The sequence below is a fragment of the Brachyistius frenatus genome, unplaced genomic scaffold, assembly GCF_029030835.1.
Source record: "Brachyistius frenatus isolate BFR_SWC_R1_liver_20210118 unplaced genomic scaffold, ASM2903083v1 Contig_4, whole genome shotgun sequence".
NCBI classification, from domain to species: Eukaryota; Metazoa; Chordata; class Actinopteri; family Embiotocidae; genus Brachyistius; species Brachyistius frenatus.
Genome location: NW_027210603.1, coordinates 5,252,501 through 5,275,191, shown reverse-complemented (window position 1 = coordinate 5,275,191; position 22,691 = coordinate 5,252,501). Strand labels below are relative to the sequence as shown.

The 22,691-nt window shown below is 42.4% G+C and overlaps 3 protein-coding genes across 4 annotated transcripts in view; 2 read left to right on the top strand and 1 right to left on the bottom strand.

Moving 5' to 3' along the window:
* The first annotated feature begins 3,329 nt into the window (after positions 1 to 3,329).
* On the top strand, positions 3,330 to 8,115 carry aqp7 (aquaporin 7). Its single transcript, XM_069712020.1, has 6 exons — positions 3,330 to 3,650; positions 6,612 to 6,738; positions 6,843 to 6,980; positions 7,089 to 7,207; positions 7,345 to 7,562; positions 7,724 to 8,115. The coding sequence occupies exons 1-6, from the start codon at positions 3,513 to 3,515 to the stop codon at positions 7,911 to 7,913; spliced, it is 930 nt and encodes a 309-aa protein (XP_069568121.1). The 5' UTR covers positions 3,330 to 3,512; the 3' UTR covers positions 7,914 to 8,115.
* A 189-nt stretch (positions 8,116 to 8,304) lies between these two features.
* tpgs2 (tubulin polyglutamylase complex subunit 2) lies at positions 8,305 to 12,195 on the bottom strand. The gene is made up of 7 exons (XM_069711986.1): positions 12,030 to 12,195; positions 11,822 to 11,901; positions 11,657 to 11,744; positions 11,378 to 11,518; positions 11,093 to 11,206; positions 10,817 to 10,980; positions 8,305 to 10,221 (listed from the first exon to the last, which is right to left on the bottom strand). The coding sequence occupies exons 1-7, from the start codon at positions 12,103 to 12,105 to the stop codon at positions 10,000 to 10,002; spliced, it is 885 nt and encodes a 294-aa protein (XP_069568087.1). The 5' UTR covers positions 12,106 to 12,195; the 3' UTR covers positions 8,305 to 9,999.
* A 181-nt stretch (positions 12,196 to 12,376) lies between these two features.
* kiaa1328 (KIAA1328 ortholog) overlaps positions 12,377 to 22,691 on the top strand; it is a 15,858-nt gene continuing 5,543 nt past the window's right edge. The window contains exons 1-11 of one of the 2 annotated variants that reach the window (XM_069715423.1): positions 12,377 to 12,440; positions 12,902 to 12,937; positions 13,034 to 13,293; positions 13,432 to 13,532; positions 13,671 to 13,786; positions 18,533 to 18,657; positions 19,729 to 20,117; positions 20,229 to 20,447; positions 20,642 to 20,737; positions 21,045 to 21,136; positions 21,361 to 21,460. In XM_069715423.1, coding sequence (XP_069571524.1) covers positions 12,386 to 12,440; positions 12,902 to 12,937; positions 13,034 to 13,293; positions 13,432 to 13,532; positions 13,671 to 13,786; positions 18,533 to 18,657; positions 19,729 to 20,117; positions 20,229 to 20,447; positions 20,642 to 20,737; positions 21,045 to 21,136; positions 21,361 to 21,460 — 1,589 coding nt within the window. In that variant the 5' untranslated portion in view covers positions 12,377 to 12,385. The remainder of the gene's footprint in view (positions 12,441 to 12,901; positions 12,938 to 13,033; positions 13,294 to 13,431; positions 13,533 to 13,670; positions 13,787 to 18,532; positions 18,658 to 19,728; positions 20,118 to 20,228; positions 20,448 to 20,641; positions 20,738 to 21,044; positions 21,137 to 21,360; positions 21,461 to 22,691) is intronic. The other variant, XM_069715415.1, reaches the window with a different exon arrangement.

Genomic DNA, 22,691 nt, shown 5'->3' with positions numbered 1-22,691 from the left:
AGAAGAGCTTTTCGCACAAGTATGTGCTCCCAAAAAGGCACATGGTCCGCTTGAACACTCGGGAAAGCTCAGGGAAGCTGGGGGTCAATTCTCTCAAAAATTGCCCAAGCTTGTCTGCTTTTCCACTCACCTCCCTGAACTTGGCTTTGAGGTCAGAGTTGCACTGCAGGTCAATGAGCTCCATTTGAAGCACAGGAGGGGCATCTTGCACATCAAAGGAGAAGGGGTCCGCAAAAATTTGAAATGTGGCTCTGTGCGTCTTGAAGTCTGCAAATCTGTAATCAAATTCCTCCTGTAGCTTCAAAATGGCATCAACATACTTCTCACCACTGAATGGTGTGCCTGCATCCACGAGTGCCTTGCATGCTGGGAAATGGCAAAGGTTTGTCTGAGAGAGCTGGGCTTTCCATAACACCAGTTTTGTGGAGAATGCTCTCACGTTGTCATAGGCAGCACTGACGAGTTGCCCCTGGCCTTGTAAACTCTTGTTCAGTACATTAAGCTCATGTGTGATATCAACAAGAAAAGCTAAGTCCATGAGCCATTTGGGATCACTTAGCACAGGAACAGCCACCCCATCCTTCTCCATGAAGGCTTTCACTTCTGCTCTCAACTCAAAAAAATCTCTTCAAGGCGTTTCCCTGCTGAGCCAACGTACCTCGGTGAAGTAGAGCACATCCCCATATTCTGACTCTATTTCCTCTAAAAAAGCACAGAACCTTCGGTGCTTTAAGCCCCTGGATCTGATTTGGTTGATGCATTTCACGACAGACATCACATTGTCAAACTTCAGGCATTTGCTGCAAAGGGCCTGCTGATGGATAATGCAGTGCAGAGCAATGGCCTCCTCTACACCCTCCTCTTCCAGTTTTTTTTTGAACAAGTGCCACCAGTCCATTTTTCCTCCCTGTCATTGATGGCGCTCCATCGCTTGTTATTCCAACAAACCTCTTCCATGGCAAACCGGCATTCTCAATGGCATCACACAGCTGGTGAAATATCTCCTGAGCAGTGGTCTGGCCATGCATTGGGATTACTGTGAGCAACTCCTCTATCACTTCAAAATTGTCATCGATACCACGGACATACATTGCGAGCTGGGCAGTGTCTCTGATGTCTGTGGTCTCATCAAGAGCGACTGAGTATACACTGAAATATTTGGCTTTCTCACACAGTTGATCATAAATGTTACTTGACAGGTCAGAAATGCGCTCTGCTACGGTGTTGGCAGAAAGGCTGATGTTGCTAAACTGACCTTTCTTTTCCGGACAGACTATACTTGCAGCCTGTAATATGCACTTTTTGACGAATTCACCTTCTGTGAATGGCTTTCCCGCCTTAGCAATCATCTCACTAACCACGTAGCGAGCTTCGACTGCTGCATTATTCTCTTTGGTTGCTTTCTTGAAGAAATCTTGTTGCCTCAGTAGACATGTTTTAAGATTTGCAACCCGGTTGGCTCTCTCATCTCCCTGGTATTTTGCATACTCCTCAGCATGTCTAGTTGTGTAATGACGTTTCAAATTGTATTCCTTGTGCACCGCAACTTTCTCTGTACAAATAAGACACGTCGGGGTGCCCCTGTGCTCAACAAAGAAATATTGCATCTCCCACTTTCCCTGGGATTGTCTGTGCTCATCACCAACCTTTCTCTTCACTGCAGGCTTTGAAAAAGACATGTTTGAGGCTGTGGAATATATTTTAATTCCACTTGGTGTCACTGTCGTGTTTAGCCGTGTTTATGACATCATCTAGAAATAGATGTAGTGTTCATCGTGTGAGGCAATGCAAATAACAAAATAATGACCCCCAAATAACGGTGCGACCCTATAATTGGTCCGGGTTATCGGGGACTGTTATTGCCGACGGACAGGTGTCGGTATGTGACTGCAGACCACGTTAGACTACATTATTTCCTTTCTTTTATCTCGCCGCGTACGCATCACTTTGATTTATTTTGTCAGAGAGAGACATATATACGTATAATGTCCCGCTGGGCAGCAACTTAAAAAACTTTTTTTTTGGAAGTGTTGTGAACGCAGCGCGCTGGGACGGATGTCCACGTTTACCGGATAGAAACGAGGCAGCCAGCCAGGCCCGGAAGAAAACTCTCCATGGCAACGCTGCTGTCACTTTCACTCATTGAGAAATGTTTCTCTGCTTGCATCAAGCCCGGTCGATGTCCCGCCCCCGAGAGCCATATACCCACCGTGATTGGTCGGTTCGTTCAGCTCCGCACACAACACTGGAAAGTGCCATTCATATAAAACTCGCGGGCCGCACTAACATTAAACTTTCATATTAAGGTGGGGGCCACAAAATATCGTCTCGCGGGCCGCAATTGGCCCGCGGGCCGCGAGTTTGAGACCCCTGCTTTAGAGTCAACCGCTGTCCAACCAGTGGTGTCCAAACATCCACCTCTAGGGGGCACCAGAGGAAAAGTCACGGGAGTAAATAAGATTCACCATATGGTGAAAATCCGTGTCGGGCCAATACAGTTTAATTAGAATATTATAAGGGACATTTAACCGACATCCCCTAACATCAGAATCCTGCAATCAAAAAGTTAGAAATGGATTCTTGGTATTTGTGAGCTTTTATTGTCACCTTGAAGTGTCTTTTGTCGTAGAGGTCATAATGTCCTTATGTATTAGATTTTGTGATCTGGGATTAGCATTTACGAACTGTGTAGTTTACACTGTGAAGTCCGGATAGTATGTGATTTATGGAGCCCTTCAATTAACCAATACTTTCTGTGTTTTTTTTTTCTCCTGTCCTGACTGATCTAATTATTTAAAGGGAAAAGGTTTCAACACAGTAACAGTACAGTTCAAACACTAAAACTTTCAGAACATGTACAAAACAATATGAATCAGAACCTACAAAGGACTTAAAGACACAGAAAAGGCATTAATTAAACAGTCTCCACACATGAAATCAGTTAGCAAATTGATAATACTTATAATAACATCTAAATGTTTCATTTTACAGAAGCACATTGGCCTCTGTGAGCAGTAAAACCTGTATATCTTGCAGATCACTAAAAATGAAAACAAAAGGTTCCTATCTTAAAGTGTTCCTCTCATTATGGAGGATGTTTTTCACTCAGGATGTAGTATTTCCGCTTAAAGGACCTCATTTACACACGTGTGAATCAGGTTGATTTTCCCTCATTGGCCAAGTACCATCACAATCATCATAATGCAAAAGCTATTGGAGCATGTGTGTAACTGTTTGTATTTGAGCAAATCTGGGAGAGAGAGAGAGGAGGGGGAGCTAAGACTATAAATTGTTGGCAAATCCCAATGTGTGACAGACAGACACAAAGAGTGAGCGAGTAGAGGGGAGGAGGGCAATAATCAGTACCAGACTTGTTTGTGGACTACACTATGAAGTGGGAAACACATCATAAATTATTCAGGTTTAGTCTGAGCTTCATTGGTCGTTATTTTTGCTAATTTAAACGATAACTTGAGCCAAAACAAAAAGAGTTTCCAAGGAGAGAAGAGGAAATGAAGAACTTGGTATATTCAGTAGAACTAGGGGTTTCTCAGCGGAGGGGAGTTCATGTAACTCGACCCAAAGTTTGGGTAAAGAATGAACTCGTTCGAGTGGGACTTGCTGAATCCCTTTGCACATATGTCATGATGGTAAGCATCGATTAATTACAAAAGCTTTCTAAAGTGCTGCTTTCACAGTGCTTATTATAATGATGTGCAATTTCAAACTGCCAAAATCCGTCTTTCACTTCTCATTTCTGAGCTCCTCTGTTTGTTTTTACCATTTCTGCCTTCTTATCTGTACCAACCATGTACCATTAATTATTAATGTCATGCTCTTGAACCTGATGACTTGTACACACTCCCAAACACAAACACACACACACACACACACACACACACACACACACACACACACACACACACACACACACACACACACACACACACACAAGCCCTTTTCACAGTCACATGGCAGTGGTGGTGCATTGGCATTGGTGGGAGCCAGTGGGTGAACCAGGAAATCTAGTGTTACCAGAGGAATGGTCAGGCACGTGGAGAGGGGTACAAAAGTCACATGTTATCTGTTAGCTGTTACAAGACACACTATACTTAGAACCGAAGAAACACACACAGGGAACACATGCTGAACACGGCATATACTGCAGACAAACTTGTACATTTTGTACTTTATACAAAGATTTGAATCTGCTGTGCTTGTAAGTGGGAAACCAGACTTCCTCTTGACCTAAAAACAACATGACTGCTGAAGGAAGGACCACACTTTTCCTGTTTCCTGAATTAGTCGCTGCAGTTTTTTCAGAGAGCTTTTTAAAAAAAACTGAAACCACAGTCTCTCCTGTCTCTTGTGTCACTGAGTTATACAGTGGGTACGGAAAGTATTCAGACCCCTTTAAATTTTTCACTCTTTGTTTCATTGCAGCCATTTGCTAAAATCAAAAAAGTTCATTTTATTTCTCATTAATGTACACTCAGCACCCCATGTTGACAGAAAAAAACAGAAATGTAGAAATTTGTGCAAATTTATTAAAAAAGAAAAACTGAAATATCACATGGTCATAAGTATTCAGACCCTTTGCTCAGTATTGAGTAGAAGCACCCTTTTGAGCTAGTACAGCCATGAGTCTTCTTGGGAATGATGCAACAAGCTTTTCACACCTGGATTTGGGGATCCTCTGCCATTCTTCCTTGCAGATCCTCTCCAGTTCCGTCAGGTTGGATGGTGAACGTTGGTGGACAGCCATTTTCAGGTCTCTCCAGAGATGCTCAATTGGGTTTAGGTCAGGGCTCTGGCTGGGCCAGTCAAGAATGGTCACAGAGTTGTTCCGAAGCCACTCCTTTGTTATTTTAGCTGTGTGCTTTGGGTCATTGTCTTGTTGGAAGGTGAACCTTCGGCCCAGTCTGAGGTCCAGAGCACTCTGGAAGAGGTTTTCTTCCAGGATATCTCTGTACTTGGCCGCATTCATCTTTCCTTCAATTGCAACCAGTCGTCCTGTCCCTGCAGCTGAAAAACACCCCATAGCATGGTGCTGCCACCACCATGTTTCACTGTTGGGATTGTATTTTTTTAATTTTTTTTATTTCACTTTATTAATCCCCGAGGGGAAATTTCTTCGCTGCAGCAAGGGGGCTCTCAGGGGGGAGCTGCTGCAACAGGCTGCCACTAGCGCGGCGCCAGGTAACCTGACCTGAGGTGCATGTTTTTGGATGATGGGAGGAAGCCGGAGAACCCGGAGAGAACCCACGCAAGCACAGGGAGAACATGCAAACTCCGCACAGAAAGGCCCAGGACCAGATTCGAACCTGGAACCTTTTTGCTGTGAGGCGACAATGCTAACCACTACCACCGTGCCGCCCAATTGGGCAGGTGATGAGCAGTGCCTGGTTTTCTCCACACATACCGCTTAGAATTAACGCCAAAAAGTTCAATCTTGGTCTCATCAGACCAGAGAATCTTATTTCTCATAGCATGTGAGTCCTTCATGTGTTTTTTGGCAAACTCTATGCGGGCTTTCATATGTCTTGCACTGAGGAGAGGCTTCCGTCGGGCCACTCTGCCATAAAGCCCCGACTGGTGGAGGGCTGCAGTGATAGTTGACTTTGTGGAACTTTCTCCCATCTCCCTACTGCATCTCTGGAGCTCAGCCACAGTGATCTTTGGGTTCTTCTTTACCTCTCTCACCAAGGCTCTTCTCCCACGATTGCTCAGTTTGGCTGGACGGCCAGGTCTAGGAAGAGTTCTGGTTGTCCCAAACTTCTTCCATTTAAGGATTATAGAGGCCACTGTGCTCTTAGGAACCTTGAGTGCTGCAGAAATTATTTTGTAACCTTGGCCAGATCTGTGCCTTGCCACAATTCTGTCTCTGAGCTCCTTGGACAGTTCCTTCGACCTCATGATTCTCATTTGCTCTGACATGCACTGTGAGCTGTAAGGTCTTATATAGACAGGTGTGTGCCTTTCCTAATCAAGTCCAATCAGTTTAATTAAACACAGCTGGACTCCAATGAAGGAGTAGAACCATCTCAAGGAGGATCAGAAGAAATGGACAGCATGTGAGTTAAATATGAGTGTCACAGCAAAGGGTCTGAATACTTATGACCATGTGATATGTCAGTTTTTCTTTTTTAATAAATTTGCACAAATTTCTACATTTCTGTTTTTTTCTGTCAACATGGGGTGCTGAGTGTACATTAATGAGAAATAAAATGAACTTTTTTGATTTTAGCAAATGGCTGCAATGAAACAAAGAGTGAAAAATTTAAAGGGGTCTGAATACTTTCCGTACCCACTGTAAGTTGAGTGAAAACAAGGAAAGTCTTCTGTTTAGCTTCTTGTATACTTGTAAATTCAGTACTGTAGGTTATTTTTTGTCTAAAAAAACACAAATCCTTTACGTACACTCAGACTCTCTGACTGAAACAATACCTTGGCACAACTCTGGGCTAAATCATTAATTATTGTGCATGTTTTCTTTGTCTTAGTTTAGATATCCTGTTTGTTGAAAGGCTTCCCGTTAGACCGTTTGAAAAGTTTCCTTTGTACTTTCCTTCTCTGTAAACCTCATGTGTAACTGTGAATTATGTTTCCAGGTGTTTGGCCTGGGGTCTGTGGCCCAGGTAGTGACCGGACAGGGGGTGTTCGGACAGTACCTCAGCATCAACCTGGGGTTTGGACTGGGTGTTGCGATGGGAGTTCACGTTGGTGGGAAGGTCTCGGGTATGAGCCTAAAAAATGACACCATTAAAAATGCTTAAATGGGTTTCCATTCACTGTTTAAGTGACATATATCTCATGCTTTTTTATTATTGTTAATCTATCAGGAGCTCATATGAATGCAGCAGTGTCCTTCACAATGTGTGTGTTTGGCCGCCTTGCGTGGACGATGCTACCTTTGTATATTTTTGCACAGCTATTAGGCTCATTTCTGGCAGCAGGGACCATTTATGCTGTCTACTATGGTGAGGATACACTACTGTACATGTGCAAATACACTAATGCTCAGTGGTATTGTATTTTTGTTGGCAGTTAAACATCTTTGTGTGTTCATCTACTGTTTTCATTTGCAGAGGCCATTTATGACTATTGTGGAGGAAACCTGACTGTAACTGGTGTAAAAGCCACAGCTGGTATCTTTGCCACCTATCCTGCACCATACCTCTCTTTGATGGCTGGATTTGTCGACCAGGTAGCCATAAAACTGGATTAAAGGATTACAGCTTCAAATCACTATCATCTGACACATTCTGCACTAACCCTTTGTGGTAGTTTTACACGCAGTTGTCTTGTTTCTACCCTGATGTGTGTGCTGTGTGTGTGCGCCAGGTGTTCGGCACGGCGATGCTGCTGCTGTGCCTGATGGCTCTATCCGACCAGAAGAACAAACCAGCCGCAGTGGGCAGCGAGCCTGTTGCAGTGGGCCTCCTGGTTCTGCTCATTGGAATTTCTCTGGGCAGCAACAGCGGCTATGCTATCAACCCCACCAGAGACATTGCACCCAGGGTCTTCACCGCCATCGCAGGCTGGGGAGCCGATGTGTTCAGGTATACAGAGCAGATTCTTTGTTTTTTTGGTGGAGGGTTCCCTGTTGCCACGTCTTAACTTGGGGTCAGTCAAAGGCAAAACACCCCTGTTAATGATTAAATACATAGTTTGCTTTTTGATCGACCCATACGTTTTTGCTTTTCTATCTTTATCTGCGTAGGTCTGGAAATGGGTGGTGGTGGGTGCCCCTAGTTGCTCCCCTGATTGGAGGCGTTCTGGGAGCAGGGGTATACAAAGCCTTCGTGGAGCTACACCACCCGCCCTTCTCTGAGCAGGGCGGGGGGCTGGTGGAGGAGGAGTCTTTCCCTCTGGAGAAAGAGCAAAACATCTGTGCTAATGTATGTGTGTGACCTCCCCACCTACGCAAACATCTAAACGCACGTGTGGCTATGTGGACATTTGTATGCTGTTGAAAAATTCCACGACGAAGAAAGGTTAAAGCACTTTTAGAAAAAAAGCAGACAGGCTGAAAATAGGTTTTGTTTATTAATCTAAAATGTTAAGTCTGTTTAAAAAAACAAAAACATTTTATCCTCCCCTTTAGTTACACTATTACTAATCTATTTAAGAGAGACTGAAGCACATATGATATATAGACTATTAGACATTTTGTATCATCATACTGATACATGTGTGGCTTACTGCTGCTATCCGTTCTAGGTATAAACTACATTAAAAACAACACTAGGGCCACTATATAAGTGAAAGATGAAGAAAAACACACATACACACACACACACATTGGCTTTGATTTTGTGTTTATACTATTGAGGGAATATCAGCTGATGTAACCTTGGAAGACACCACAAACATCCATCATTATACGAGCCAACAGGGGACCACTTACATGATCGTGGAAATTTCAGGGTAAAGAGAAGTAAACAGCCTCCATACATTACATAAAAAAACATGTATCTTTCCGAATTTAAAATAAATAGAAGCAGCGGGAGCTGGCTCCTCACAGCTTGAAAGGGCAGCAGCACAACCAAAGATAATAGAGATGTTCGTCTTTCCACCAATCTGGTGCACAGCAGCCTAAAGACTAAAAGTGTATGTGTGTCTTCTACAGCTTCAAAGGACTTGAACCAAAAACTTCATCCCTGGTGTCTGATCAGGTCTCCTTGGGTGTCTACTTTTGGCATAAAGATGGATATAAATGCTGGACAATAACCACCTCACATGAGATCATCGATATGAAATAATTAGTGTAGATGACATTATCAAAACAGCAGTGATTCTAAATTCTTACACATATTCCTTTTTTACATTTGAGAAGTTTACATTAAAGCACAGCATGTGTGAGGCACTGCAGTGATACAATGGCCAGTGAGTAACTTAAAGCTTGATGCATTACTGCCAGTCTCAGATGATATAAAACACAACATGCTTTCGGTGTGCATATACACTTCAGAGATGTCATGTTTGATACTGGAGCTCAGAGGCGTTCGTTAGTTACACACAGCAGTTCCTGCTAACACTTGGTATTTTGACATAGACATTTTCAGTGAAACGCATGATAGTTACTTTTTGTAAAATCACCTGATCATTTCATTTTCAGGTTCAAACTGTAGTTACTAATTTCCAGTCATATATGCTGAAAACTAAACAGTGTTACATTCAGACTTCCTTTTTCTTAAAATTGTATGGCCACTTAAGCATAAATATATGCGTCATTTTACACATTACCAAACGTGATTTAAATATTTACTCATTATATTAATAATGTATATAGCATATTATTATTACATAATGCATTCAAAAATGGGTAGCAAATTAAGCCTACTGATAAAAACTGCAGTTATAAACGTATAGTGTCCTTAGCCTCTAGTACCACTGCTATGGCACCACCCACTGCTGGTACCGGAGTGGTACAATGGGAAACTACATGTCAGTATTATTTTTACCATCAAGGCAGCACATGACTTTTTTTTATGAATAGACTGCTTTGAATTATTTTTAGCAAAAGGTGTCATGAGTGAACACTGTATCAATGAGTTTGAGAGTACTGTGTTGGAATGTAACATAATGTGTTAGTGTTGCAATAGGATACTGATCCAAAGACTAATTTCTCCATCACTTAAGAAGGACAGGAATTTAAAGTACATATCAAATCAGGATTCTTTGTGTTTCTAAATGTTTGGCAAGCTAATCAATTCTCTTTTCTTTTTTTTTTTAATCAAGATTAGAAACAACTGTTTAGCTTCCACATTCCCCGTATCAGACAGGTAACACCTTAGCTATGTTTTGAGCCAGAAAAAAACCCTGATTATGTATCTCTTAAGACATGCAACTCAATCTTGAACAACATGCATTCATGTTGCATAGAGCAGCAAACAAATTCAAGCCAATGAAGGAACTGCAGGCTGCTCTTATAAGTCATGTTGGTCATATAGACAGTAAAGTGGACAGAAATGTCTCTCTTAGATGGTGTCCTTCTCACCGCTTTGTCCCACTGTGTCTTCCTCCTGTGTTGCCTTGGCCCTTGTTAGCCCCCCCTATGCTGCACTGTGTCGGCTGCTTCTTCTTTGGGGCGGGTGCCTTGGCTCTGCCTTTGAAGGCCTTGATGGGATCCAGCTTGTTGAGATAGGAATCTCCAGCAAGATCTGCCAGGCTGAGCTCACAGCTGAGAGTTAGGGGCTGGTACAGGGATGCCCACTGCTGCAAAGGATATTGATAGTTTAATATAATGCGTGGACAAAAACATGTACATTGCAGCTGATGCTTTTATCCAAAGCGACTTACAACACACTGATGGTACACCATTGGGAGCAATTTTAGGGTTTATTGTCTTGCTCAAGGACACTTAGGCGTTTGGACAGGAGGAGCTGGGATTGAACCACCAACCTTCCAATTAGTGTGCAACCCTCTCTACCGACTGAGCTACAGCCTCCCACATTACAAAATGTGTGTGAAAGAGAAATTTTGTTTCTGTATGTTCAAGCAATGAAAAGTTTCATTCGCAGGATTGTTTGGCCTTGGTGGTGATACCTAGAAGCCTAGTCTGCAATTTACCTCTGATGTTTAAGTAAAACAGTTCTATGCGTTGTGTTAGAAGACTAATCTTTAGTGTTGTGTAATCTTGCTAAAATGTTAAATCAGCCAGAACTGCAGTGTATTGAAAAGGGAACATACTGAATAAAATGTATTTTATATATCTGCAATAACTTCAAGTGTTGTTAATATTATTACCAAATGTTACAGATTCCATTTACATCACATGAAAAAACGGATTAGACACTAAGCCATTTGCTACCTTTGCCTGAGGACTTGGGCCATACGGGGTGAAGGCATACTGCCACTCAGGCAGACCCAGGTGCGTTATCATCAGGCGGTAGTAGGAGGTAAAGGTGGCCGTCAGAAAATGCCAAAAGAGTGAGCGGTCTAGGAACCAGATTTCACTCTGCTGGGCTACCACACCTTGAAAATACCAAGACAGACAATTAAATGATGCAACACATATTTATGTCTTTACTACTTGTTTTTTACGGTCTAGGTTAGGAATTACTAAAATATAAACTATAAACAAGACCTGAGGTGCAGTTTTTGTAGACGAGGCACACTTTGCCATTTCCACCACAGGAATCCAGCTCGAAGATGCGACTCCGGGAATCAAAACGGGGTGCAGCGGGTGCATGCTCCAGCCCTGACAGATAGCATTAATGAATCTTGAATAAATATTTACTGTCCAATCAACAGTTCATTCATTAGGCTGCTTTCTGCACAACTGAGCACACATAAACAGTCATAATTGAACTTGACATGCTGTAATTGTTGAGTTAAGCCCACATGAGGATCTGACAGGTGAGTTATTTACCACTTTCTGTGCTGCTCTCCTCCCAGTCCAGGTCAGCCAGTGAGGGTGCATTGGGGAGAGAAAAGAGGGCTACCGGTTGGAGCAGTGGGCAAAGCCTGGTCACACTGTTTATCATCATGCACCCTAAGGGAACACACTCATCTGAAAGACAGATACATGCACACTGTTAGGACTGTGTATGAAGAAAAGCTTAAGAAGTATTTTAATAATATCCCTTAAAATAATGTTGACTTTTGTTTGCTTCATGTTATTACTTCTAAACCATATGAGGACACCTACTGTCTAGTTTAACACTCCAGGTCAGTGTGAATCCATCAGTTGTCAGATAGAAGTCTCGCAGGTCCTCAGGTAAAATACACGTGTTTTTCTGTGGGATAAATAACATGGATTCATAAATGTAACAGCAGACCTAAATATGACACCAATAAGATGCTATTTTGTCACCTGTTCCCATGACAGCAGGCTCCTCTTCTCTGCAGGCTCCCTCTCTGCGAAACGCACGTCGACCACACCAGGCATGTGTTCTGGCCAAACAAAGACACATCCAGGACATTTATCAAAACTCTGTTTTCATTCACGCGTCAATTTTTAAGCAAGCTAACTTGAATGTTAACATTATTGCTAGTTTCAATGCAAATACCATAACACACACCGAGTGTTCGGGTAATGCCAAGTGTCAGTCTCTCAGCAACAACTTTAAACGCCAAGCTGTCTTTTGTCTCTTCCATTTGGAGGATTGGAGTCACACATTTGTACAAAACCCTGCTCACATCCTCTGCAGCTATCGGCACTGCATCTTTCACCTTGCTCTCTAATGGTTAGGTTGCCAACGTACACCCCGGAAACGACAGAATCAGCTTTGGCGGAAATTGACTTACAATTGAGCCAATAGCAGGCTGTCTTTCTACGGCTCAACCAATAGCCTCTTCGCTTGTTAGAGAAAGGCGGGGCTACTAATCCTAAGCAACGCTTGCTTGGTTCCCTGGGAGTGGTGGCGGTTGTTTCAACATGGCGGCAGCAGCGAAAAGAAGTGGAAATTCGGGAATATTTTGGATGAATGGCGGTAAACATACTCTTTTATTAAACTGCATTCGCCTTATTGTCCAATTTCCAACCGTTCATATCTCATAGAGGCACGTGAAACTCACACATGGCACTTCTGTGCTTCCATTTGAAAGTTGTTTCCCCTGAGGAAGTGTGACAGCTTGTCAGCTAAGTACCCGTGATTAAGTTAAAAAGTACTAACTACGCCTTACAAGTTACGGTAACGTTGCATATTTTATATTGGAACTTAGAGGTGACGTTATTCACGTCTGTTGTTTATATTGATCAAGCCTTTTAGCTTTCTTAGCACTACACATAACAACTCAAAACCAGTTTTAGTAGAAAGCTAGCTCTTTGATTTCCCCCACAACTGTTTGTTTTCTTCGGATTACACAGCCGGTGGAGGCACATGTCTCACCACTAGTTTAATTTGACTAAACGTTAATTTAAGCGCTTGTCCTCTCTCTGTGATGCTCCCAGTGTCAGATGAGGAGCAGCCTGTGGTGTTTGTTCCTGGTGAGTCTCGGTCTCATTGTTTGGTCATTTTTTGATATAAAAAAAATAATAATTATATGTATCTCATGTTCAATGTCTTCCCACAAACTGGCTCAGGAGTGGATGGAGAGGTGAAGACTCGGACCCCTTTCAACTCGGGACCAGGCAGCACCAGTGCATCCAACAAAAGAGGCACTAAGATGCGAGTTAGGCGTGCTTCTGACTGCAAAAATCAGGCCACGCAGAAGACAGGAGGCAAAAGGCCGGGACAAGTCCAAAGTGATCCGTCTGGGGCTTATAATACAGAGAAGGTGTCAGTCCACCACAGTGCCACCACCCTGTCCCCACCCTCTGGTACTTTTGTGCCTTTGTCACAGGTAAATCAGCTATTTTTCTCTTCCCTCTATGTATGAAATGTTTGAATATGTAGGCTAGAGCATAAAGGGTATTGAATCAGACGGCATTTTACTACTATTCTAATTCATAATTCTGCTTGTTAACTACTTTTCACACAGGGTATCTCTGAGACCAGCAGGGTAAAGAGTGAGGTCTGTTTGAAGGACCTCTGTCCTGAAGATAAGCGCCGAATTGCAAACCTCATCGAAGAGCTTGCAAGGTAGACAAAAGGACATGACAGTGAACTCTGAGATAGTGTTACTGTCAATGTGTTTGTATGATTAGAACAATTTAATTTTGCACTTTTGGAATACATACTAGAGACAATCCTCTAACGTGTTTATTTCCTGTTGTACAGAGTGAGCGAGGAGAAAGAAGAGTCAGTGCAGCGTCTGAAAAACGAACAGGAAAATTTTGAACGCAAGATCCAGCAGCTGGAGCAACAGAATCTGATCATAGCAGAGGAGCGGGAAAGTATCCTTTCAAAATAATAAAAAACAACAACAAAAAAAACGTTGCTGCAGATCATGAGGTGATTTGTTGAATTTGTAATTTTTTTTTCCAAAGGAAATGATAGGGCTGTTAATGTGCTTTTGCAAATAGCTGCAGCAGTGGTTTCATGTTGACCAGTGAAGTAATGCAGTTTGGCTGAAGCAGATGGGGTTAAAAGTTGTCTTTGAGTAATCGTCAGAGGACTTCAGCTTTGATGATGTTTAATGTGCTTCTAGATGCGTTGATGGCTTTTTATGACTCTAGCATCCTGACATGCAAAGGCCTTTGCAAAATCTTGTGGTAAAGATCTCTTCATAATTCCAAGGCATGATGTTTCAGTATTGTATGCTAGAATTGCATGATAAGAGGGAAAAAAAATGGTTTAACTAGAAGAAAGTTAACAAGGTGGTGCAAAAAGGTTTAACAATAACGGATTGTCAGAACTTCAGATAACTAGTTGCCAGCACACTGTGGGACATGATGGCCTATTCCTGTAATCATGTCATTGAACTATATGGTTCTATAGATGCATATGCTATTCTAATAGAAAGTCAGCAGGGGGCAGTGTTGTTTTAGGTAAGGCCATTTGGGCAAGACCCCTCAAGCTGATACAAAAGGCAGAGAACTAGAGCAGATGCATTTAAATTATTTGATGCCTGCTGCAGTTTTCTTTTTGCAACTGCTTGTAACTTATACGCTGTTGTGTACAGAATTCATTTCATGGTTGGAGCGGTGGCCCCAACCATCTAAATCATCTTACCATCCAAAGATGAATTTTGATATTTACTGTGAAGACTGCAGTGTTTGCTTTTACAATGTGTTTTTGTAACTCCCTGATTGATAAATGTTGAATATCTCTCAGCTATTTCTTTAAAAAAATAAGATCAGCTGGGTCAAAACTTGATTTTTCATTGTCTAAAATGAGTTATAACGCCACAATCCACCTACTGTCTTCATAAATATTCAGCTCAGGTCATATCAGAGCATGGCCAGGAGTCAATTTAGGTTAAAAAAAAAACTGCAAAATATGAAGAGTAATTGACCCGGCTGGTAAATTGCATGATTGGCAACGGCGGCGGGGAAAATTAGGCAAGCACAACTCAATTAAAGGCACTTTGGCTTGGAGACTTGGCATTTACACCAAACTTCTAAACTCCATTAAAAAGATATTTGAGAGAAAAAAGTGTTCGGATCCAAACACCTCAGGGGGGATAGCGTAGTCTTTTAAAGTGTGTGCAAGAGTCATGAAGGCTCCTCTCAGGCAGAAAGTTCCAGCACTTCTCCGAAAGGTTAAGGAGACACCAAAGGCAAACATGCTGAATGAGAGTCTTGTCAAGTTTAATTCCATTACGCGTCAGCTTATCTTATCTCACCAAGATTCAGGGTTGTCAGAGGTATAAAGAATGTAGGGCTATACTTTAGCCCCAAGCCACCTCGGATGAGAGGGAAAAGTACACTTGATATTTGGGATGTTCAGTTGACATTTGGAACCGACCTGCACACAAGACTGAATTTTTGTTTGAGATAGGAAGGAGGCCTTTTGTACTTCAAGGCATGTTGGCATGGGCAGAAGTCAAGGTGGCGTTACTAACACAGGATACTGTTCTACTTGCTGTATCCAGACCAAAGCACAGCAGGCGCTACAGCTAATGCCACATATTGAGGTGAAACCAGAGAGAGAGGGGCATAACAGCCCTATTACATGCTTTTGGAAAAAATGCTAACATAGAGGAATGCCAGAGCTAAATCCATTTTCACCCTTCCAACTTTTGGATGTATGACATTTACAATTTGGAATCTGGCTCTATCAAGGCTGCTTTTTGTGATAAGCATACAAGCTGGCGTTTATAATTACAAGATCATTGTTTTCTTGCGCTCAACATTGTAGATGTTGTCATTATCTGATCTTGGTGTTGTGTGTTTTACCTTTTATTGTTTGAATGAGTGTATTGGTTTAAACCATGTGCTGTGTCAGGTGTGCTACACAACAAAAATGTAATCAGATTACTTTGATTAAAGGTGTGACCTACTGACTGCTAAATGTGATCAGACATTTGAACTGAGAACTTTTTTGTGAGCTTTCTGCAGCTCTGTATACATATACTATAAAATGTATAACACTGCGCTGCTGCTATTTGAGACTAAAGATTAGTCTTGGTGTAAGGTGTATATCGAGCAACCAGCTTAACTGAGTATAATGAAATTGGACTGAACCAGTTGTGCGATTAATATGAAATGCATAATGCATAATACATTAAAACTTTGGTAAAATGGTCAAAATTGGATCCAGCTGTTGTCGGCACACCATCATTTAGAATAGTGTGGATTTTTTTGTGGGCTTGTCCATCCTTGGTTGTTGTGCAATGGACATATTCCATGAACATAAGATAGTTTGTACAGATGTCATGTCTGATCATTCAGTATAATGCAACTTAGTCTGCGGCTCAAACATGTTGTTTTCAGTTGTCATCAGTATTTTGATCCTCTCAGAAATCTATAGCCATTTTCAACATAATTGTTATCTGATGTTGGGGGTTATTTATTGGTTTATTTATTGTGTGACTTGTGCTCATGTCACCCCTCCAGATTCAGTAGTATTGAAACAGTTATGTAAGCCGTCTTTTTCTATTAATTCCCTGCCATTCCCTTCTCACACACATTCATACACTCACACATCATCCTCCGCCTCCATTCCTCTCACATTCCTGCTCAGGCTCAATCTGTTTGGCACAGTGTGCAAAAGCAGGCTTTAAAATATTCCCCCCTCCTGTGCAAATTTGTTCCACCTTGAAGTGGATTTCATTATTTCATTTGAGCCTCAGCCTGACAGGGAAGTGAATCATTTTGACAGGCCCCGTCTGAAGCCTCTTCAACCCAAGCCCTTGATTCGGAGTATTTTTGGAGCAGGGGGGAGGAGTAAGTCATTGTTGGCTCTTTGCAGCTCCCATGTAAACTAGGGGCTTGCCGAGTGCTTGGCCCCCATTGGCTGATGTCCAAGGCTGTGGAGGAAGCATGTTTAGTGTAGCGACGGGCTGAGAGGTGGAATCTTATCAGCGTTGCTCCACTCGGTTCAGATTACCTAGTGCTTGCTGTCCAGGGACTGTGTCACCCTGTCAACACATTAGCACATGTTGCCTTCATTTATGCATTGGGATGCTTTGAAGCTGCAGACTGGTTATAGCACAGATAGACTTTGTGTGTTTTGGATTGTATGTGGTCCCCATCATAGCGGATTTGTGTTGGAGCTTTGTATATCTATATGTCTGTTGTTTTAGGCACGAGAAATTATGTAGTCGGTGTTTTATGTGATATTTTTTTTTTTTCAAATATGAGCAGAATGCATTTCAACAAACACTGCTTTCTATCTTGGATTGAGATGAGGTGTCGCCATATAAGCATATTCACTATCTTCCCTTTAGGACCTATTTTCATGCTGCATAAATACACCTCCCTGCACAGGTTTACATGATGTGATGTCCTTGTGATGTCCTTAAGTTTTCCATATAGAGCTGCTTTCATGGACATCAGTGCAGCGGCAGAGGAGCCTTAGTTAGACACAGGGTTCAATCACAGTGTTTCCCCACTCTCTCCCAGTGTTTATGGAAGCTGCTGCATTGCATTTGTCTGGTGTCTGGTCTTCAATTCAAAGTCGTCCCCGCTCTCTTCTCTTTCCCTCTGTTTCATTTCCACAGCCTGATTGAAGTCTTCTAACAACCAAAGTGTTTTCTTATGGAGTGTTCCGCCAACTATTCCTTCAATAAGACTCTACTTCGAACTTTGATTTTCTCTTAAAATGGGGGCTTTTTTTTCTCAAATGGATGCTGAGAAACTCATCAGCTGGAGGAGCAGGAACACCATCATAAAAAGATATGGTCTGGAGGAACACACTTTATGGTCAGATTTTGTGGGAGTGTGTGTACTACTTCCTTTATTGTCATGTTTGTGTGTGGGCTGTTTACAGTGCAGATGGGGAATTTGCACTCTCACGTCTTGCTGTTTTTGTGTGTGTACTAGAAAGTCACACTGAGCTTGATTTATTGAATGTGTGCGAGCGTGTCTGTGTGTAGTCTCTCCATTCTCATGCTCATTATCTTTGTATGTGCTGGTGTGGTGTGGTGCTGCCACTGTCATTAGTGGACTCCTGAGGCGCAGCAGTAGTCCCGCTCCAGATTAGTTTTCTTGTGACTGCCAGCTCTCTGTCTGGCAGATAGCCTGGCGCGGCACTACCCTGCTCAGCTCAACACAGCTTGGCTCGACCCAGATGGTGAAAGCTCTGCGCCACAACAACAACTTTGATTTTGCTGGACTCTTCTCCCTGTCTGTTTTCAGCTTTGCTGTTCTCTCTGCTTTTCTGGTCCAACGTGTAATTGATTGCAGAAACAAGGTTTTAATTCAGCTTGTCAATCTAAATCCAGAATCTGTCTTTTTTTCCATTTAAGAGAACATTTTATTTACCCACAAATGTACCATTTCAGTGGTGCTACACTGATTTCACCTCTAGAATTTACTTTAGTTCTGATAGTTTTACAAAGTAAAAATGGAAACTGTTTTCCATTTCACTGAATTGTTTAAGCCTGCATCTCTTTCAGACATTTCATTTCATGGGACCCACAGGGTAATTTTGCTCGGCTGAATCCGGGGAGAGGCTTGTGTTTCAGGCTAAGGGTTCTGTTGTTTCAGGTCAGCTGTTGTTTTACTTTGTTAGTTACTTAACCCTTGGTCCTCCAGGCCTGCAGCAACAGTACAGAGAGTGCCAGGAGCTGCTTGGCCTCTACCAACAATACCTTTCTCAGCAACAGGTGAAGCTGAACCAGTCCATCGCCCAGCTCAGCCAACCACCAACCCACAGCAAGGTAAAATACAGGACTGTTAGTGTGTGTTAGGTTGTTCATACAATTAGTGTTGGTGTGGCCGGTGCACATGCAGTGGAATATGTACAGTAATGGCGATGCTCCTGCGGGAGCCACATTGGGGGAACAGGCCTGTTTGCCATCCGTCACGCACCCGGGCACAAAAACATCCCGTGGAGACGCATGCAACAGCACATTGTCTCATGGCCAAGTGCCGTAATAATTCATAACAAATCATTATTGTCCACTTCAGTCACTACAATATAACTACAACATAGTGAAAACTCTCTCAAGGTGACTCTTCAGGAGCGAAGACGCCTCTCTGGCTTCAGCCTCTGTAAGAATAGATGACTTGGCTAACCTCATTGTCCCGCAGTGGCTCTGAATAATGTGTGTTTGCCTGCTCTCTGACCCTCAGCAAATTAGTCACAGCCTCTTCCCCAGTCAACTAAAAGATGGGCTTTTCTCCTTATGTTTATCTCATAATGTTCTTGACCTTGGCTTACCTGCCACTTATGCTCAGTTGAAAATTGTCCTCTTAATCCTGTGGCCACTGTCCAGTTCACAGTTTTGAAGGATGATTTGCATTTGTGCCGCGGTAAAGCCCAGTGCTGCTCTAACCCCATATCTATGCAAGGTCCGTCATGAAGCGACGCGTTGGCACAGCAGCAGCTTGAGTCCTGCATCAGCGTCTGCACAGGATGTGTTCAGGCACGGCTATTTAAGTAACCTGTGCTTTGGCAGTACTTGGAGCGCAACACACAACCACTGTAGTTATGAGCACAAATGGAGGGAACTAGACCAAAAAGAGAGGCTTGGAGTTGCATAGTGCAAGTGAAATGTGAGCTCTTGTAGAGAGGCTAAAAGGGAGCTTTTACCATACGTAGCAACATGAGCAAATTAGGTTGGTGTGCGAGTCCTAATTGAGTATCGGTGAATTTCAGTTTGTAGCCCAGCTCTAAATTAAAGTTTTATGGAGCGGTCTAATGTTTTTGGCGGAAAAACTCCATCAGTTTTTCAGAGGCCTCCTAAATTGGCCAAATGCACTCATTGTCCTCTTTGTTCTCTGTCCAGGTGCTCAGCAGCGAGGAAGCGCCCAGCAGGACATCTACAAGCAGAGCTAATGGCTCCCTCTTTGATGGCTCATACCTCAGCCTCGCTGCTACTGGAGCACAACAACCTCATGTGTACAGGAGTGTTGATGGAAGAAAAGGAGCTGCACAAACATTAAGAAACCCTGCCTCTCTGTCTTGTGCTAGTGAGTTAAGCCCAAACGATGAGTCTATCAAACAACAGATGAGTCAGAAAAGGGAGTGCAGAGAACTACAATCAGGCCACAGATGTGCGCACTGCCCAGGAAGTGGTCATGACTCTGGCTATGGAATACAGCAACGCAGAAGGGACAATGGTTCTTGCCTAGTGAATGGTCACCAGGAAGCCTTTAACCAAGACGAGTGTGAAAGGTGCAGTAGTACTCCTTACAGTCATACTCTATCAACCCACATGATTACATCACTATTATGTGTCAAGACACAAAGAATAATATTAAATACGGAACACATATTTACACCTAGGTTTCATCGCAGGAATACCGTGAGCGCAGAGGCTAATGAAGCCCTGATCAGGCCTCTGCTGGGTCATGAGGACTGGGAGGAGAAGAGGCACCAGCTGCTGCTGCAGAAGATGCAGTTGGAGATGGAGAGAGAGAGGCTGCATGCACGGCTGGCTGAGCAGGAAGAGATGCTCAACAGACAGAATCAGCAGCTACGCCAGTCACGTCTCGATTACAGCAGGTAAAATACTGAGCTCAGAAAAATGAACCACATATGGTGACATTGTTAGGTCATGTTTGGACGCATACGTTGACAGAATTAAATACCCATCCATGGTGAGTCCCTTTTTGCTGTTTCCTTGTACTTCACTGTCTATTATTATAGACGAGTATAACCTGTCATTTCTCTTTTTTGATTTTTTTTGATTTTGCTAGGTTTCAACAAGCTACTGAAGCTGAGCTCAGCCGCTCAAACCCCATGAAAGGATGTCCAGAGCCAGAAAGTCCTTCCAACCAAAATTTACCCTCCAGGTAAACCAAGTAACACCAGTAGACAGAAAGACAGACTCTCAAAATGCAACTGATTTAGTCAGATACACGCAAACTCTCACACACACTTGAGGTTTTACATTTATTTCCCCCTACTGTCACCAAATATTTGTCCATGTGGGAATTATTGAGTTGTTGGGCTATTCCTCTACATTTAAACTTGAATATACTAAGCGTTTTGGGATAACTTATGTTGGGATTTGTCTCTATATAAATACAATTGAATTAAAAATGGAAATCAAAAACACACATGACAATCATCTTAATATTTTGTGTCGATGGTCCACAGAGTGTGTGAAGATGCAGAGACACATCCTGCAGGACAGAGTTTGCATGAAAAACACTCCCAGACCGTACATGCTCCTCTGGACAATGACAATGGTAAGCTTGTGTTTTCAAATAATCAAAGAGTCACGTCCTTAGTGATGTACAGATAGAGGAGCTCAAAATGGATCATACTCAAGCCTGTCAAAAGCTTCATTTTCATGTAACAGCGTTGTATTTTAGCACTTTCATATGCATGTAAAAGTACTTTTTGAAACTATTTTGTTTGCATTGCTCTCAGCCGTACAACTCGTGTTTATATCATTTTTTTAATCCCTTAGAGCCGTCCAGGAGAGACATGGCCACATCTCCAGTAAAGTCCCCTGCGAACCCCAGTAAGCCCACTTCAGTGTCTGCAATTCAAAAGACCCCGGAGCCCAGGTAACACATCTTCACTGAAAAACAGTGAAACCTTTGGTAAACATGTACTAGTTATTTTAATCGTTGTTTTTTTTGTAATTTCATTGAGGGTTAATAAGCTCTGTATGCTTTATTATGCTGGATAAACAGCAGGACGGAAACAAACATTTCGGTTCATGTAGTAACATTAGTTCTCAGAAAAACAGCCTGTATGGTTGAGTAGAGCCTGAGTGCTGGGCAAAAGAGTTGATTGCTCATTGAGCAGCAGTAATACTGTTTTTATTTATATAGCACTTTTGAAGCTGAAGCACATAATATGCTACAAGTAAAAAGTACCCTCCCCCCCAACACACACACACACACACACACACACACACACACACACACACACACACACACACACACACACACACACACACACACACACACACACACACACACACACACACACACACACACACACACTCACACTCTCACTCACTCACACGCATACACCAAGTTTAGGAACATAAGAACACATGTCAAACGGCACCCACAACAACAAATAGACGTGCAAGTGCAATATATAAGAACTCGTTGGTTAAATAGTTAAATGAAATAAGAAGCTCCTATTAAGCAGGTGAAATTGAAATGAAGGAAAACTACATGTCCAGACAAACAACGTATAAACAAAAGAGATCACGCATAGGGAATATATTAGTCTCAATTAAAGCAAATACAATGCCAATGAAAAAATTACAAATACACAAAAGTTGCAAAATATGTAGAAGTTCACATAAAAAAAAAAACAGAAATGATAATACTAAGACAAGCACATATAAAATTTGCAAATTAAATTAAATCAACACCATGAATTAGTAATAGAAAGAGCAAATGCAAAAGTTGTACAAGAATAAAGGAGGAAGACATTGTTACTTGTTGGCCATCTTGTAAAGGTGAGTGTTAATGAGACACTTAAAAGCTGCAGGGGAGTCTAATGGTCTCACACTGAGAGGAAGGTTGTTTCAAAGACAAGGGGCCATAACCGAAAACGCACTGTCACCCTTAATTTCAGTTTGGTCGGTGGGACGGCTTAAAGTTTTTGATCAGCTGATGTTAGGGACCTGGCTGGTGTGCAAGTGGTTAAACGCTCTTTAATATACTCCGAAGCCAAAAACCAAAACTCCTGTTTTTCTGCTACTAAACTGTAAGAAGTTGGACGTCATTGGACAAACAGGACGGAGCAGGTTGTTCTCTTTGTGCTTGTGTGAAT

Bases quoted from the DNA above. Each gene is read 5' to 3' on its own strand.
- tpgs2 (XM_069711986.1), bottom strand. From the start codon at position 12,105: ATGGAAGAGACAAAAGACAGCTTGGCGTTTAAAGTTGTTGCTGAGAGA. The intron at 11,902-12,029 runs GTGTGTGTTATG...TTGTTTGGCCAG, and splicing joins TGGCATTACCCGAACACTCG to AACACATGCCTGGTGTGGTC. The intron at 10,222-10,816 runs GTAGCAAATGGC...TATCCTTTGCAG, and splicing joins GCCCAAGTCCTCAGGCAAAG to CAGTGGGCATCCCTGTACCA.
- aqp7 (XM_069712020.1), top strand. From the start codon at position 3,513: ATGAAGAACTTGGTATATTCAGTAGAACTAGGGGTTTCTCAGCGGAGG. The intron at 6,739-6,842 runs GTATGAGCCTAA...TTAATCTATCAG, and splicing joins CGTTGGTGGGAAGGTCTCGG to GAGCTCATATGAATGCAGCA. The intron at 6,981-7,088 runs GTGAGGATACAC...TTTCATTTGCAG, and splicing joins CATTTATGCTGTCTACTATG to AGGCCATTTATGACTATTGT.